The sequence below is a fragment of the Octopus sinensis genome, linkage group LG25 (assembly GCF_006345805.1).
Source record: "Octopus sinensis linkage group LG25, ASM634580v1, whole genome shotgun sequence".
Lineage (NCBI taxonomy): Eukaryota > Metazoa > Mollusca > Cephalopoda > Octopoda > Octopodidae > Octopus > Octopus sinensis.
In genome coordinates, this window is record NC_043021.1 from 7,138,062 (window position 1) to 7,156,449 (window position 18,388).

The following is an 18,388-nucleotide window of genomic DNA, read 5'->3' on the forward strand; positions in this document are numbered from 1 at the left end:
ATTATTATCTTTTACTTGCTTCAGTCATTAAAGTGTGGCCATGCTGGGGCATGGCCTTGAAGAATTTTTAGTTGAATAAATCGACCCCAGCATTTATTTTTTTTTAAAGATTCGTACTTATTCTATCAGTCTCTTTTGTCAAACCTCTAAGTTTTGGGATGTGTAAACACATCATCACCTGCTGTCAAACAGTGGTGGGGGACAGACAAAGACACACATGCACACACACACACAGATTTACATCATGTCTGGTAAGTTCACCATCACCAATTCACCGCAGGAAAAGCTCACCATCATCAATTCACCATTTTTTCAATAAAATAGTTTTTAATTATTAATAGTGAGATACTATGGATATATTTTCTCGCCAAACTTTCCTTGCAGTGAACTTTCCTAATGGTGAATTGATGGCAGTGAACTCTCCTGTGATGAACTGATGGTGGTGAACTTACCTGTAATCGATACATACATACATACATACATATAGTTATTTTATATTCTGTTAAGAACATAGTAGAGTACAGTATAAAGCTTGTCCACCTTCAGATTTCACCTTGTGGTATCCAGTAGCAGTAGTGTTATATGTACTTCCAGGTTTGCGCTTGGGTATCTGTTGTGTGTGAATAGGTAATTGAAAAAATAAAAATGTCCAGCCGTACCCCTTCTTATTGACTTCAATTTTTTCAATTATATATATATATATATATATATATATATATATATATATATATATATATATATATATATCTGACAGGCTTCTTTCAGTTTCCATTGCCAAATCCATTCATATGGTTTTGTTCAGCCCGAGGCTATAGTAAGAAAACACCTATCCAAGATGCATTACAGTAGGACTGAACCAAGAACCATGTAGTTGGGAAGCAAGCTTCTTACCATACAACCATACTTGAGCCTATTATTATGATAATATTTATTCTTGAATTTAGTATTGATCACATTTCAAGAAATGACACAGTTTATGTGCAAGTGGAGGACACAATCAATTAATTCATCCTTAGAATATTTGATTGTATCCATCCTAGAATGGAAGGATAAAGTGTAGTTTGTCTTATCAAAACCAGGTTTTTTTCTTCCCTTTACAGTTCAATTGTCAGCACTTAAGAAGGGGCATCCATCCATCTAATCAAGTTCATTACAGTGGTCAGCACTGGGAAGGGACATCTATCCATCTAGCTGTAAAATCAGGTCCCTTTCTCAGTTTCACAGTTCATTGGTCAGCACTAAGAAGTGGCACCCATCTATCTCGCTGTAAAATCCACTGCTCTCACAAATAAACCATCATGCCGTACAGTGTAACATGGAATAATGGTTGCAAAACTGTAGAATATCTTATAATCTGAAATAAACTGGTGTCTTCAGTACTGTGATTGGAATAACCAGTGTAACTAAAAACATACATTTCTACTTATTTTCGTCTTTGTGTCATGTTGTTATTATTTCATCCAATCACATTGCCAATGCTTGCACTGTTATGCAAATTAGGCAGTCCAGCTTAATTCTGAGTTGGCTGTGTGCACTATAAATAGCCATAGGCTATTATTCTGTGGGCGGAAATGACTAACCTGATCACTGATGAAGCAATAATAAATGCTGATTGAACTTTTAACCTTGCATGATTGGTGTAGCTCTGGAGAGAGAGAGAGAGAGAGAGCTTGTGTGTGTGTGCATGCATGTGTGTGTGTGTTTGTGCATGCATGTGTGTGTGTTTGTGCATGCGTGTGTGTGTGTGTGTGTGTGTGTGTGTGCATACACCTATTTCTTTATTACCCACAAGGGGTTAAACACAGAGGGGGACAAACAAGGACAGACATAGGTAGTAAGTCGATTACATCGACCCCAGTGCATAACTGGTACTTAATTTATCGACCCCGAAAGGATGAAAGGCAAAGTCGACCTCGGCGGAATTTGAACTCAGAACATAATGGCATAAACGACGAAATACCGCTAAGCATTTCGCCCGGCATGCTAACGTTTCTGCTAACTCGGTGCATACACCTACCTGATAGTTGGTGTCTTTTCTGTATATGTATGTGCCTCATGGCTGATGTGTCTGTGTAGTTTCTGTCCATTGAAGGGATGGGATTTTTCATTTACTCTTCAGTCTGTCCTTTGGCTCTAAAGTTGTTCGAAAAGCCTCTTGCCATGGTTACGTGATGAATATGAAGTGATGTTTGTGAATTTGAAACCTTGCTCTAAATAGAACTAACGCAAGACACAAATCAGTGAAAATACTGACTCACTAAATGTTATGTAAACAACTTGTTGTTTTGATTTCTCTGCCAAATCTGTGCAGCATTTGAAAATTTGTTTTAGTGTGGTTGTGATAGTGGCGGTGGCAAGGAGTAGATGAATAAGGAGTGGGTAAGGAAGGGGAAGTCGAGTGGAGGGTAGTAGTGGTGGTGTGTATTTTACCACCTCTCCTTGATATTTCCTCCTTCAACTGGACATAGTAGCCAGTTTTTTTAACCCTTTCGTTACTGTATTTATTTTGAGATGTTCTGTGTTTCTTTCAATTAATTTTAAATATAACAAAGAATTTAGTGAAATAACTTAGTTATCATAAAGCTAGTGTTAGGAACATAAATTGTGACTAAGGTTTGGTGGAAGATTTTAATTCAAAACTTATGAAAACAAGATATTTGTTACTCAGAGCCAGAGGCGGTTTCGGCCAGGTTGGTAACGAAAGGGTTGATTACTCTTGTGGTCCTTTTGCTGTGGCTGCTGCTAGTCCAGCACTGCCTACAGGTATGTTGGTTTGGTGTTATATAGACTACAAAGTACCTTGCCCTCTTCCCTATTCTTTTATTTGTTTCAGTTATTAGACTGTGGCCATGCTGGAGCACCACTTGGAAGAATTTTAATCAAATGGATTGACTCCCATACCCATTTCTTAAAGCCTGCTGCTTATTCTATTGGCCTCTTTTACTGAACTGCCAAGTTACTTGGACGTAAACACACCAACATTGGTTATCAAGTAGTGGTGGGGGCAACACACACACACACACTATGGACTTCTTTCAATTTCCACCTATTAACCCTTTAGCATTTAAACCGGCCATATCCGGCCAAAAGTATTCTGCCTGTTTTATGTTCAAACTAGCCAGATCTGGTCTCTCAGACAAACCCTACAATATCGTTTTAAAAATTTACAGCTACCTCATCAAAATTTCATAGCTACAAGATAAGATATGATTAGTTCAAAACAATGTGGATAAAAAAGCATTAATTTTGGCAGAATGATGCGAACACTAAAGGGTTAAATCCACTCAAGGCTTTGGCTGGCCTGAGGCTATAATAGAAGATACTTGCCCAATGTGCCATGCAGTGGCACTGAACCTGGAACCATGTGGTTGGGAAGCAAACTTCTTACCACACAGCCATACCCCAGAAGGAACAATTTGTAGTAATGGTGCTGCCCCACCCTATACACACTTGGGCATATGAAAGCATGCAGAATTAATTTATTTGATGCTGATGATTATGTATGTACTTAATTCATACATCGAACTCTGACCATGCTGGAGCAGTGAAGGATACATTTAACTGAATCAGCTCCAGTACTTATTTTAAAGTCTGATACTTATTCTATTGGTCTCTTTTGCCAAACTGCTAAGTTATGGTGATATAAACAAACCATACTAGTTATTAAGAGATATACATAGCTGTTTTTTCTAGGAGTGGTATTATCGTATAGAAGCTCTTTCATTGGCTGTCATCATCATCATCATCATCATCGTTTAACGTCCGTTTTCCGCGCTAGCACGGGTTGGACGGTTTCGACCGGGGTCTGGGGAGCTCGGGACTGCCCCAGGCTCCAGTCTAGTCTGGCAGTGTTTCTACAGCTGGATGCCCTTCCTAACGCCAACCACTCCGCGAGTGTAGTGGGTGTTGGGTTTTAATATTCGTGGAACTAATTACTTTTATAATCCAAGTCATGTTCTTCAAATATTGGTGCAAGGCCAGCAATTCCAGGAGAGGGGATAAGTCAATTACATTGACCCCAGTGTTCAACTGCTACTTATTTTATCAACCCTGAAAGGATGAAAGGCAAAGTTGACTTCGGTGGAATTTGAACTCAGAATGTGAAGACGGACGAACGAAATGCTGTTAAGCATTTTGCCTAGTATGCTAACAACTCTGCCAGTTTGCTAGTTTATGTACTTACCAGTATTGGGATTGCCGTGGAGGCGCAATGGCCCAGTGGTTAGGGCAGCGGACTCGCGGTCGTAGGATCGCGGTTTCGATTCCCAGACCGGGCGTTGTGAGTGTTTATTGAGCGAAAACACCTAAAGCTCCACGAGGCTCCAGCAGGGGATGGTGGTGATCCCTGCTGTACTCTTTCACCACAACTTTCTCTCACTCTTTCTTCCTGTTTCTGTTGTACCTGTATTTCAAAGGGCCGGCCATGTCACTCTCTGTGTCACGCTGAATATCCCCGAGAACTACGTTGAGGGTACACATGTCTGTGGAGTGCTCAGCCACTTACACATTAATTTCACGAGCAGGCTGTTCCATTGGTCGGATCAACCGGAACCCTCATCGTCGTAACCGATGGAGTGCTTCCATTGGGATTGCCAATGCATTCTTAAACAATTATTTTGGAAGATGAAAGCATCGACTCCAATTAAAAAAATGAAAAAGACTTGGATGTAACTTTGATGTGAGCAAATCTTTGTTCACAGCACCTTTGTAAGATAGATTTTCATCAATACAAAGCTATTTGTATTATTATTTGGATGAGAGAGAGAAAGAGAGAGAAGCATTGATGTAAATGGTTTCAATTAGCAAAGTAAATCTGCCCTTCAACTATTAACTATCATATACAAAGAATTCTTTTGGCCAAATTCTATTAGCATATCAGCTGAAACTGTGTTAAATCCAGCTGTTTCTTGGCACTGGATATTTCCAGTCTAGATCTTTAGATGTGTGTGTGTGTGTGTGTGTGTGTGTGTGTGTGTGTGTGTGTGTAATGAGTGGCAAAGGGTGGATAATTTTTTCTTTTTCTTTTGCTGCAATTATTTTCCCCATGCCCTGTCTTAATCATCATCATCATCACCATTGCTCTTCGTTTCTCTTTGTAATTACAAAAGGACTAATTTATATTTCATTGCCAACTGTTCATTATTATTATTTGAAAAAAAAATTTTTGTTTATTTATTTTCTTATTTATCAAAGCCAAGGTCACCTTGAGAAATCAAAATTCCTGCCATCTGCAATTTGATTGGCTCATTTAGGGGTTAAACCCTGACCTGTCTTCTTTATTATTATTATTATCATCATCATCATTATTACATTATTTTTGGAGTTTCGTTGACATCACATTAATCAATGACCAAACATTGGAATCAGTGTTAAACAACAGCAGCATCCAAGAATAGCAGTTCTTAAAGTCTGATATGGATACACTTCTGTTGTCTTTCTCCCCTACCACCGTCACCTACCACTAGCATCAGATAATGGATGCATAGATAGAATAACAAGTTTCTATAAGCAATGTCTGAGTGACTATTTGATCCCTCATATTTCGTCTCGATACAAAAGAAGAAAGCTGAAAGTTCTTGATTTTGGAACATAGAACATAAGAAACCCTGCACTGTGTTATATATAGCATGTAACCATTTATAAAGATTAGCAATTAAAATATATATTTATCTACGATTGATTAATTCTTGAAATGAAATAATGTTTATATTAGCTCTGTTGAGGAAAAGTTATGATCCAGGAGTTAATGAGAGTGCCATTTTGGCATCGCTTAACTTGTTCAATATAGCAGCCAAACTTCCCTCAAATTGCACATTTTATTTTTAAAATGACTCATTGTCTCTCTGATATACAAAGACAATGTGATGGTCAAGACTTGAATAACCTTTAATCATAGGTCCACTTGATCAAGGCTGACCTGGAGTTAAAGAATAACGTGTATATGATCCATGAGCCATTCAAGGAGCCTGTATGTAGTTGTTCAACCTGCTGAAAATGATAATCAAAACTTATCTTAAAAAGAAGGATATATTGGATAATATAGTCTTAATGAAATATGGGATGGTCATGGCTAGAATGCTTTGACTGTTGAATTTGTGCTGATGGGATTGAATAAACAACATTCAATATATATGTATGTATGTATGTATGTGTGTGTGTGTATGTGTTTGTCCCCCCCGCCACCATTGCTTGACACCGATGTTGGTGTGTTTACATCCCCATAACTTAGTGGTTTGGCAAAAGAGACTGATAAAATAAATACTAAGCTACAAAGAATGAGTCTTGGGGTTGATTTGTTTGACTGAAGGTTGGTGACTGAAGCATGGATGTTGTCAAATGACTGAAACAAATAAAAGAATTTTATGGTGCTGAATCTTGGACTCTGTACTGAAAGTACATCAGCCAACCTGATGCTTTTCATATGCAATGCTTGCATACTATCCCCAACATAAAACTAAGTGACCATAATTGTAACAATAAGTTACTAACAAAATGCAACATATCAAGTACTGAAACCATCCTCATCAAAATATAGCTTAGATGGTCAGGTCATCTCTCACGTTTAGTAATATCAGAATTCCAAAGCAACTTCTCTTTGGCCGATTCCCAACAGGAAGGTCAGTTGGAAGGCCACTCTTGCACTTCAGAGACAAACTAAAAGACAATCTGAAGTGATGCAACATTCCCTTTTCTTACTGGGAAAACAAAGCATCAGAATGCAGGACCTGACAACAATCCTGCTTCCCCTCAGTTCAAATATTTGAGCAAAGTCAGCTCCAACTTTGGGACCATCTTCGTGCAAGCAAGAAGGCACACTGGCAAAATGCTACTCCTCTAAATGGAAACCTTACCTGACATTGTGGTTTTGTGGCATGAAGCAAAGCAGGCCTTACCATCCACTCAAGAAAACACAGTAAATGATCCACAAGCATTCGAGCAAACTGAGTCTTCAGTTTGTTTCTTTGCCAAAAGGTTTGCAAGGCACCACCAGCAGGCCTCAAGAGACACATTTGAGTCCATAGAACATGATTAATGCTTTATTTTACTGAACTCTCACTCGTTGTTCACAAAAGTTTCCACCACACACACACGCATGCACACATGACAGGCTTCTTCCAGTTTCTGTCTACCAAATCCACTCACAAGGCTTTGGTTGGCCCGAGGCAATAGTAGAAGACACTTGCTCAAGTGGGACTGGAAGCCTGTCATATATATATATATGTGTGTGTGTACATATCTAAGAGTGTCTGTGTTTTGTTTCCCACCACTGCTTGACAACTGGTGTTGGTGTGCTTATTTCCCTGTAACTTCGTGATTCAGCAAAAGAGACTGATAGAATAAGTACCCGGCTTTACAAAAATAAGTCCTGAGAGTGATTTGTTTGACTAAAACACTTCAAGTGGGGTACCTTAGCATGGTTGTTGTCAAATGACTGAAACAAATAAAATATATATATTAAGGCCACTGCTGTCATTTTTGCATTTATATCCCAGATACTCATTATGATTATGATAATGGCAGTGCTAGAGATGGTGGCGATAGTGGTGGAGTTGGTTCTAATTTCAGTACTTAATTATGCATAATCAGATCTGTGAAACATGAAAGGCTTTTTGTAGCCAAATTTCTCAAGAGAATGGACCGTCTGTCCATTTCAGTTACTTTCAAAAATAGCCAATACATTTATTGGTATTTGTTAATCAGTTAAGGGTTAACTAATTAATTTGTTTTAATTTCACAACTCATTGAGATTGGAGAATGGAGTATTCTCTGTTTCTGCATCATGGGTATCTGTCTTTCAAACATGTACATTAGCTACATGAATATAATAATGCAGCAGTTGAATTAATTTGAAAGAAAGTGCATGGTTGCTTGGCTTGTTAGAAATAGCGGCCAAATCTTACTCAAATCGTACCTTATTGTCTTAGAAAAGAACACATATAATGTAGACTTAGAGGAAAAGGAAGATAAGATGGTTGGAATGTTTTTTTTTTAAATCATAGGTCTGGTTCATAAGAGTCTATATGAGGACTTGATATGCTAGAAATAGGTGCCAAATCCCTTTCAGTAAATATTTCTTACGTTGTTACACTCACGGAGTGGTTGGTGTTAGGAAGGGCATCCAGCCATAGAAACACTGCCAGATCAGACTGGGCCTGATGCAGCCTTCTGGCTTCACAGACTCCAGTTGAACCGTCCAACCCATGCTAGCATGGAAAGCGGACGCTAAATGATGATGATGTTGTTACAAGAAGCAAATAATGTAAATTATATCATGGGGGGGGGGGGATTAGAATTGTTTGCACATTGGACTGCTGCATGGTATTTATTTTGGCTTTTTCAATTCAGACTTCAGTTCTGCTGAATTTAGGTTTGCCTTTCATCCTTCAGAATAAAATAAAGTACCAGTGAAGTACTGGGGCTGATTTAATAAACTAACCTTCCCTTCTAAATTTCAGCTCTTGTGCCTATATTAGAAATAGTTATCAGTGATGATGGTGTTGGAAGTTTAAATGTTTAGGGTGGATTGACTCCTTTTGGAAGTGAGCTTTTTTTCTAAATTACATGTAATTTTTTTTTCTCTAATGACAGGGCCAAATACCATAAATTAAAGTATGGAACTGATCTCAACCAAGATGAACTAAAACCACCAGCATTTGATAAGAAAAATGAAGGTAAGTTACTTTGATTGTTGACTGTCTGTGTCTCTGTCCGTTGTGTTGTTTGTCTCATGTAGTGTTGGTCACTGCATGTTTTGTCCCACAATTACCTATTCTGTTATTAGGTGTTTTCATCGAGGCATTTGACTCAGAGGGGAGGAGCTAATGAGAAAGCCAGTGTATATAGTCACTTATCTTTCTAGAAATAGCAATCAGATCTTCCTTAAATCTATGCCAGCATGGAAAGTGGATATTAAAAATTGTTGACAGGATGGTCATGACTGGAATGGCGAGTTCAGAGTTGACTTGACTTGGGATTAAACATCGGCGATGACAAACAAAAGAAATAGTGAAATACCTCTGAGAATGAGTCAACAGTTGGAACCCGACAAGAGTCCACAGCATTCCATTTCCACTTCATTCCATTTTGATGATGGAGCATCAGACTAAAAATGCACTGAGTTATGGAATTGTCCTTTGAAGTTGAAGAGTTGGAGTTGGGCGGTGGTGAGCAATAGCAGCTGGGTTTCAATCTTCACTCACACCACTCACTTCAAAGTGCCAGTCTCTCTGCTTTGTCATCAACTGACATTTCAGGATTGTAATTCTGATTTATGTTGTTGTTGTTGGTGGTGGTGGTGTTATTGTTGTTGATGTGTGTGTGTGTGTGTGTTGGGGGGGATGCATGCTTGTGTATATGTGTGTGTATTTGCTTGTTGTGTATATTGTATGTACCTTTGTGTGCGTGTATGCATGTACATGCATGTGTGTGTGCATGTATATATATATATATATATATATATATGTGTGTGTATGTACACACACACACACACACACACATGTATCTATGAGTATGAATGTAAATATGTGTGTACACCCACAAACATTATACATACATTAAACTAGCAGCAACATTAAATAACCACACACACACACACACACACACACACACACACACACAAATCTATTATTTGTTCAGTATTTCTCAGTACCCGCACATCACCACCTCCCTCATTCACTGCTGTTCTTTTGAATTAGCCTTCATTTCTGAAAATATTCTTTGATTTCCTATTTCAGCTCTCTCTTTCCCCTATCTTCCTACCTTCCCCCGCATATATTTTTGGTTAATGTCTACTTTACTGTCCTCGTCTCCTATTTAACTCGGAGCGGTGCCGGGTAGCAATGGATAACAAACTAGGTAATGTTATCAAGTGCTTTATGATCCTCTTGGTCTTCCATTCCTGCAATGGGAAAATGATCACCAGTAATATACATGGTCATTCAACTCTTTGTTTGGCATTTGGTATCAACAATGGAAATCTCTTACATCATTCCCTACTGTTTTAAGAGAAGAGGGACACATCGGATAATACAGTCCAAGATAAGTTGCAGACGTGGTTGTGTAGTTAAGAAGTTTGCTTCCTAACCACATAGTTTCAAGTTTGTCCTAATGTGTGGCACCGTGGTAACTGTCTTTTACTATAGCCCCATCATTCATCATCATTGTTCGACCGTGGTCGAGACAATGGAATTTACCATGCTACGCCAGACTTCACGGTCCATCATAGCATTACGGAGGTCCTGTTGCTGGATGCCTGTATCCCTGGAGATTACATCAGGGTAGGAGAGTGTGCGCCCTCTGGTATTGCGAGTAGATGGCTTCCAGAGGAGAAGAGGAGAAATTGCTTCGTTTTCAGCTCTACAACAATGTCCAGCAAACTGGACTCTCCTACATTTCACAAGAGATGACACAGGTGGTAGTTTCCCATATATTTGCATTTTGGTTGGATGACGCTTCCACGAGAGATTTTGAGCTCTTGTGAATGGACTTGGTAGATGAAAACTGAAAAATGCTTGTTGTGTGTGTTGTGTGTGTGCATGCATGTGCATATGTGCATAACCTTGTTTTGCCATGACATGGTGCATGTAAATGAGTGTTACTCTCTTACAAGCAATGTCCATAGTTTTCTAGTATTCTGCAAAAACACATCTGTTCATTGTGAAATATTATTTTGCTTGGAAACGGGTGAAGGCTGATGAAATGAAGGGCATCTTGTTGTAGAAAATCTGCCTTAGTAAATTCCATCTAACCCATGCAAGCATGGAAAAGTGGACATTAAAATGACGATGATGATAATATCCCTATAAACTACAAAGATGGAATGGTCATGACTGGAGTGTCTTTCCATTAGATGTCTGCTGAATCAAGGTTGATCTGGGCTAAGCGACAATAATGACAATAGCAATAATAATAATACTGAGTTTGGTAAACTAGAATTCAGTGTCAAAGCATGCACAGTGGTAAAAAAATTCTTGCAGCAGTTTTGGGATTTTTAACTTGTGTTGTTTATTATCTAGCACCTTATATGACATCTGATTGGAGCAGTGAACATGTAGATATGAATGACAGGCAAGAGCAGGACGAAACTGAGGGAGAACTGCTGGACTTCTGAAGCCAATGGTTGATGTGTGCAAGAGAGGCACCAAACCAACAAACACACCTACTAGAAATAGCAGACTAATCTTCCTCAAATCACACCCTACTTTCTAAAAAAAGAAAAAGACATATTTAGATAATGTTGACCTAGACACATTGTCTGAAGAATGGGATGGTCATTGCTGGAATGTCTTTGATCATTAGATTGCTTGATGAGAATTGACTTAGAGCTAAACAACACTATGACTATAATGGTATATTACTGAGAAATTTATTGAATGATGAGTGATGCTGGTGGGGGAATGCCATATACTGGCATTTAAGTAAAAACATTCTACAGATAGTACATGGCATTTTTTAAATTTTTTCATTGGATTTGTCTTGATCAAGCAAATCTGATTGAAGGCATTTCATCTATGACCAGCCTGCTTTTCTTTTTTTTTTTGTTCATACATAGTTTATCTTGAACTATATCATCAATTACTGTGGCCATGCTGGAGCACTGCCTTTTAGTTGAATTATCGACCCCTGGACTTATTCTTTGCAAGCCTGGTGTTTATTCTATCGGACTCTTATGCCGAACTGTTAAGTTATGGGGACATAAACATACCAACATTGGTTGTCAAGTGATAGTGGTGAGGATGAACACACACATAAATATATAAATACATATATGATGGGCTGCTTTCAGTTTCTGTCTACCAAATCCTCTCACAAGGCTTTGGTTGGACCAAGGCTATAGTAGAAGACACTTGCCCAAGGTGCCACACAGTGGGACTGAACCTGGAACCATGTGGTTGGGAAGCAAGCTTCTTACCACAAAGCTACACCCTTGCCTATTGTATATTATTCCTTTTGAAGACCTTAGCATGTGACTTGGGGGGGATTTGGTTGTTATATTTTTACAAATCAAGTGATCCCACATGAATTTTCTCCTTGGGTAGCTGTCTAGCGGCAGAAAGTAGTCATCTTGGTTAGTCACCAGCTCATCACTGTGGCCCATCATTCTCACCAGATGTTGCATAAAGGGAGTATGTGGTGAAGTCAGTTCCTAAGGGGTTTGATCTCTGATGAGTGGCTGTGAAGCAGATCTGTTCAACCCACCATTGTAACAGTAAATGGGGTTTCAAGACTTTGATGATGATTATGCAGTGAAGCTGTGAACTTTGTTGTTAAGCCCCATGTCAGGCCTGAGTTATCATACCTACGATCAAAGGTATTCCAATTATGCCAATTATGTATTTCCCTTTTTTGAGACTTCTAATTCTGATTTATTGAAGATTTGGCTTCTATTTCTAGCTTACAGCTCAATCTATTCACCATTCATTTACAACAGAACTTAGTAGATTGAAGTGTGTTATTTGCACTGGAAATGTGTACCTGTAGTCAACATATTTGAGCTACTAGTTAACTACTAACTAGTATTTAAGTAGTAACTTATATTGATCTCAACATATTTGAGCTATCAGTTAACTACCAATTAGTTAATCAGCACCTTCTATTGATCTCAGCATAGTGGAAGAAACGCTTAACTATTATTCAATTAGTCATTATTGGTAGTGGAGATACCAATTAATTTATTAGTAGTTTATGTAGATCTCAACGTAGTGGAAGAACCAGTTAACTACTAATTAGTACAGGAATATCCCACATTTTAGAAGTAAAAGTCTTGTGTTAACAGGGAGCTCTGTAATGTGAAATGAGTTTTCTCTTTGATTTTGTAACATGGAGGTCAAAAGAAAAAATAGATTTTGCATTATGGAATTCCATATTATAGCAAAACTTTCAGGAATGTAGCACTTCTGTAACTTGAAGGAAGCCTGTATTTTATATTGTTCTCATTGTAGTGGGGGTACTATTTAACTGTTAATTAGAAGTTTATATTGATCTCAGTTTTGTATTTAATTGATAATTTCATTTTACAACTGAATCACATTTTGCAATGATGAGAACATACATTGTGTCTGTATTGTATATCTGGAGTACTGTGTGTTTTGCACGAGTATGTTGGTATGACCCTTGTGACTGCAGACTGGATGGCAATTTATTTAACATCAAGAAGCTCCACAGAACCACCAAACTCTGTAGAGAACAGGTCTTGGAGATGCAGTATGCAAATAACTGTGCTCATGTGATCCTCACTTAAGAGGATCTTCAAATTATGCTTGCTGTAATGGCAAGTGTGTACAGCTAGGTGGAGTTGACTGTCAATCACTGAGACAGAAGTAGGGTGCCAATGGAACACCGGTGTCTCATTCATTCAACCTGCCCTCATTGTTGGGGATGATCAAATCTCTAAAGAGCATTGTCTCTGAGGATGATGACAACCAGAGTCACATCAAACAAGCTTCATCCCACCCTTGGAAGACTTAGGTGCAGAGTCTTTCAGGATAAGAGATTTCATTTCTCACTCTACTCTGTCACATACGGTCAGTATGTGTCACCACCCTCCTCTATAGCTGTGAAGCTTGGGTAACCTACATCTGTTACATTAGACCTTTAGAGTGCTTCCACATGGGCTGCCTCCTGCACACTTTAAAGATTAACTGGTATCATTGGATGGCTCACATTGAAATGCTTGCAAAGGGCCAACTGACAAAGTATCAAAGGTGTGATCACCCAGTGTGAACTGGAGCACATGATAAAGACACCGCCTTGTTTGTTGTCCTTCTTGAGTGGCAAAGGACCAGTTACACTATGGCTGATGCTAAGTTGTAGGACCAAAGAAGGATCAGATGAAGAATGCTTTAACCCTTCAGCATTCAGCTTTCTCTGTCAAATGTAATCCTCATTTATTCACTTTAATTCCAATTCATTATGCTTATCTTGTAGCTTTGAGATTTCATTGACATGATTGTTTATTTTTAGAATGATATTGTAGGATAAGTGTGAGAGGCTGGATCTGGCCAGTTTGAAGATAAAGTGGGTAGAATATTTCAACTGGATATGGCCAGTTTAAATGCTAAAGGGTTCAGGAAATAGTAGATCAGATCTGAGGGCTGAATGATGTTGCTGCTGGCCATACCACTCTTGAGTAGAGATTGAGTCTGTATGCTGGAGATGGAGAAGACAACCAGAAGGCAGTAGAAGAGTGCCAGGAATGCTGCAGTCATAGATATTACCATTACTGTTGTCACACCACCATCACCACCAATATTATTTGTACATGCCCCACCTTCAATTAAAACTTGTGAGTTCAAGAAATGACTATTCATCCAAAAAGTCTCATTAAGGGAGTGACTGTCATTGGATTTTGCTAGACAGCTCTAACATATGTTGTGTGTGTGTTTGTGTCTATGTGTGTGTATGTATATATATATGAATGAATAAATCTATCTCTGTCCGTCTGCGTAAGTATATGTATGCTGTGTGTGCAATGTGCCTGTATGTACCTATGTGATGTGGTGTGCTTCTGTTTGATGCGGATATGTTAGATGTATTTTTCATGTGATAGGTTGCTATAGGAACGAAACACCCTGAAGCATTGACATTGTAGTTGAAAGAAGAAGAAAATTTTATTCCAAACATCTTATAATTATTTCCTTCTGCTCTCTCTCTCTCTCTCTCACTTCCCTCCTCCCTGTGGTCACTATCTCTACTATTGTATACAGCCACATATATATACACAAAATCTACCTCATCCTGCCACACCCTCTCATACTGACACTCTCTTTCACGATAAACCACCTCACATAATCCGACCCCACGAACCATGCTCCCCTCTTTCTCTACGTTACTATATTACTATTGACCCTGTTGTTTTAACCGTTTGCAGCCGACTCCCAGATCCTCTTCCTGGACAACCACTGCATTTAATGCTGCACTTTAGTGCAGCTCTTACTAAGCACTTGATGACACTTGCTAAGAACAGCAACTGCAGTAGCAACAGGGGGAGTAATGATAGTAAGAACGATAGTATTGGTGATGGTGATAGTAGTAACAACTGTTGTGGCAGCAGTCATAAGAGCAGCCACTGTAGTAGCAGTTGTAGTAGTAATGATAGCAGCAACGGTAGTGGTAGCAGTGGCGGTAGCAGCAACAGTAGTAACACAGTATAATAGTAATTGTACTCTCTCATCTCTGTCTGTCTGTCTGTCTATCTATCTGTCTATCTATCTATCTGTCTATCTATCTATCTATCTATCTTTCTATCTACCTATCTGTCTATCTATCTATCTGTCTATCTATCTATCTGTCTATCTATCTATCTGTCTATCTATCTATCTGTCTATCTATCTATCTATCTATCTATCTATCTATCTATCTATCTATCTATCTATCTATCCTCCCCCTCTCTATATCTCTCTATGTATACACATATATGCAGTGTGTGTGTGTGTGTGTGTGTTTAGTTTTCACCTCTCCTCTGTTCTCTTACTCTTTTCCGTCTCTGTCCTTTCTCCTTCCTCTCCTCCCTTCCCTTCTTAATGTCTCCCATCATCCATCTTCTATAATCTCATCTCATCTCTTTCCCTACATCTCTCTCTGTTTCTCTTCATTTCTTTCTCTCCATCGCCCTTTTCTTTATTCTCTCTCTTCCTGTATATCCCTCCCCTCTCTTACAACTTTTATCTCCACTTCATTCTTTGACTACATATTAATACTGTTGGTTGTGTTGCATTGTATTGTAAGTGTGTGTGTGTGTTTTCTACAATCTTTGCTATGGCACTGAGGTAATAACTCACTTATTGATTCACATCCAAACTCATTTTGGAAACAACCAATCGAATGCATTTTTATTTATTTGTCTATCTATTTCTTAGTCTCTCTCTCTCTCTTATTCATGGTGTGTGTGTGTGTGCTTGTGTGTAATCATCACCACATCAGCTATTCCATACTTGCATGGATGTATTGACCAAGTTTTCTGAGGTAGCATTTTATGGCTTGGTGTCCTTTTTGTCACCAGCCTTCTCCATGTCTGTTGTTACGTTCTGAGTTCAAATTCCGCCGAGGTCGACTTTGCCTTTCATCCTTTTCGGGGGTCGATAAATAAGGTACTAGTTTCGCACTGGCGTCGATGTAATCGACTTAATCCGTTTGTCTGTCCTTGTTTGTCCCCTCTGCGTTTAGCCCCTTGTGGGTGGTAAAGAAATATATGAAGCATAAAGGCATAGTGTATGTATTTTAAAATTAGGATGCACACACACACACACACACACACATATACCTGCACCCATCCCCCCACACAAACAAATATGTAAGTATGTATGAACACTTGCACACACTTGTGTAAGTGTCCATATGTATTTGTGTATGTGCTTAGGTTTACATACATAGTCTTCTACCACTTAAGATACACCACATCTTTAGGACCAACAACACCACGGTAATAATTTGTTGGCAAACGAGGGCATAAATAGTAAACCTAAGGTGGGAAACTTTTAGCCATGAGAACAAACTCTCTCCTCCTCCACCTCCTCTTCCTTCTCCACCACCTCCTCCTCCACCCCTCATACTATTACTGAGGATAATACCTCTTCCTCCTCCTCCTCCCCACCACCACCTCTTCCCCCCTCCTCCTACTCATAATAATAATAATAATTTCTACATGAAGAACATGGCCTCAAATTTGGGGGAAGGGATTAAGTTGATTACATTGACCCCAGTGTGTAACTGGTATTTAATTTATCGACCCCCCCCCCCCCCAAGGGGATGAAGAGCAAAGTCAACCTTGGCAGAACTTGAACTCAGAATGTAGAGGCAGATGAAATTTCGTTATGTATTTTGCTTGGCATGCTAACGATTCTGCTAGCTCTCTGTCTTCAATAATAATAATATTCATCTTATAATTCATGGGAAGAGACCCTGAGAAACCCTGTGAGGCCATTGACAACTAACTGCTGTCCACTCTCACAGAATTAACTGGAGTGAGTAAGATCAAGAGCTCTGAGAAGTAAAATACAATAATAATAATAATAATAATAATAATAATAATAATAATTAGTAGTAGTAGTAAAAGAACAATAAAAATGATTTCTAATATATTTTAATATGGATTTTTAATAAAATAATAAGTCAATGTATTTCCTGGCAAACCTATATGTAAACATTGAAATAGTGCTCTAAGGGAGTGCACACATTCCAAAGAAATCATTAAAATCATTACACATGTATGTGTGTATGTATGTGTGTGTGTGTGTAATTTTATGTCTCTTTTTCTGTGCCTACATGGTTTGGAGAGGTCTTCTCCAGCACAGCGTTTCTGTATTCGTTGCAGTTCTTCTTCATCTCCCCCATAAGGCTCAGCAGTCTGAGGTCAACTTCCACCACTTCTCACCCCTATTTTCCTTCATCTTCCTTTTCTGAAGCTTCCTTCTGCTTGGATTTCTTCAATCATTTGGCACTTCTTTATTCAGCTACCATCCTTGATCTGCATCATATTTCTGTAGCAGGTCACTTTCCACCCATGTCCACCCATGCACACTACATTTAATTCCTCTTACCAGTTCATTTGTGCTCCAACATTTCAACACACTAATACTATACCTATTTCTTTACTACCCACAAGGGGCTAAACACAGAGAGGACAAACAAGCGCAGACAAACGGTTTAAGTCAATTATATCGACCCCCAGTGCGTAACTGGTACTTATTTAATCGACCCCGAAAGGATGAAAGGCAAAGTCGACCTCGGCGGCATTTGAACTCAGAACGTAGCGGTAGACGAAATACCTATTTCTTTACTACCCACAAGGGGCTAAACACAGAGAGGACAAACAAGCGCAGACAAACGGTTTAAGTCAATTATATCGACCCCCAGTGCGTAACTGGTACTTATTTAATCGACCCCGAAAGGATGAAAGGCAAAGTCAACCTCGGTGGAGTTTGAACTCAGAACGTAGAGGCAAACGAAATACGGCTATGCATTTCGCCCGGCGTGCTAACGTTTCTGCCAGATCGCCGCCTTAATACTTATACCTCCAACAGACACTATCGCTACCATGCAATATTGCACTTAGTACATAAGTATCATACTCAGATGGAGAATCCCATTGTTGCTAGCAGAGGTATCAGCTCCCTAAACTTTCTCCATTTTCTTTTTACTCCAGTTGTTAAGTTTTGGCAACAGCCCACCTCCACTTCTAATTAGGCCACATGGGTAAGAGAAGCTGCCAACTCCTTCTAACATATCCTCTGGGTTGAAAGAATTAATTTGATGAATACTTTTACTGCTAACTACTCCCTGTGCAGCTTTTCTGTTAACCTGCTTGTGAACCCACTGCATTTCTGTGTGCACCTATAGATTACATTGTGTACACAGTCTAGAATTCCTGCCTACTCTTTTTTTCTGCAAG

At 39.0% G+C, this 18,388-nt stretch overlaps 1 protein-coding gene across 7 annotated transcripts in view; it reads left to right on the plus strand.

Annotated features, from left to right (window-relative positions):
- The window catches only part of LOC115224197 (striatin-3), a 253,651-nt gene that overhangs the window by 158,320 nt on the left and 76,943 nt on the right, over nucleotides 1-18,388 (plus strand). For all 7 annotated transcript variants that reach the window (XM_029794954.2, XM_029794955.2, XM_029794956.2 and 4 more), the window contains exon 3: nucleotides 8,590-8,672. In XM_029794954.2, coding sequence (XP_029650814.1) covers nucleotides 8,590-8,672 — 83 coding nt within the window. The remainder of the gene's footprint in view (nucleotides 1-8,589; nucleotides 8,673-18,388) is intronic.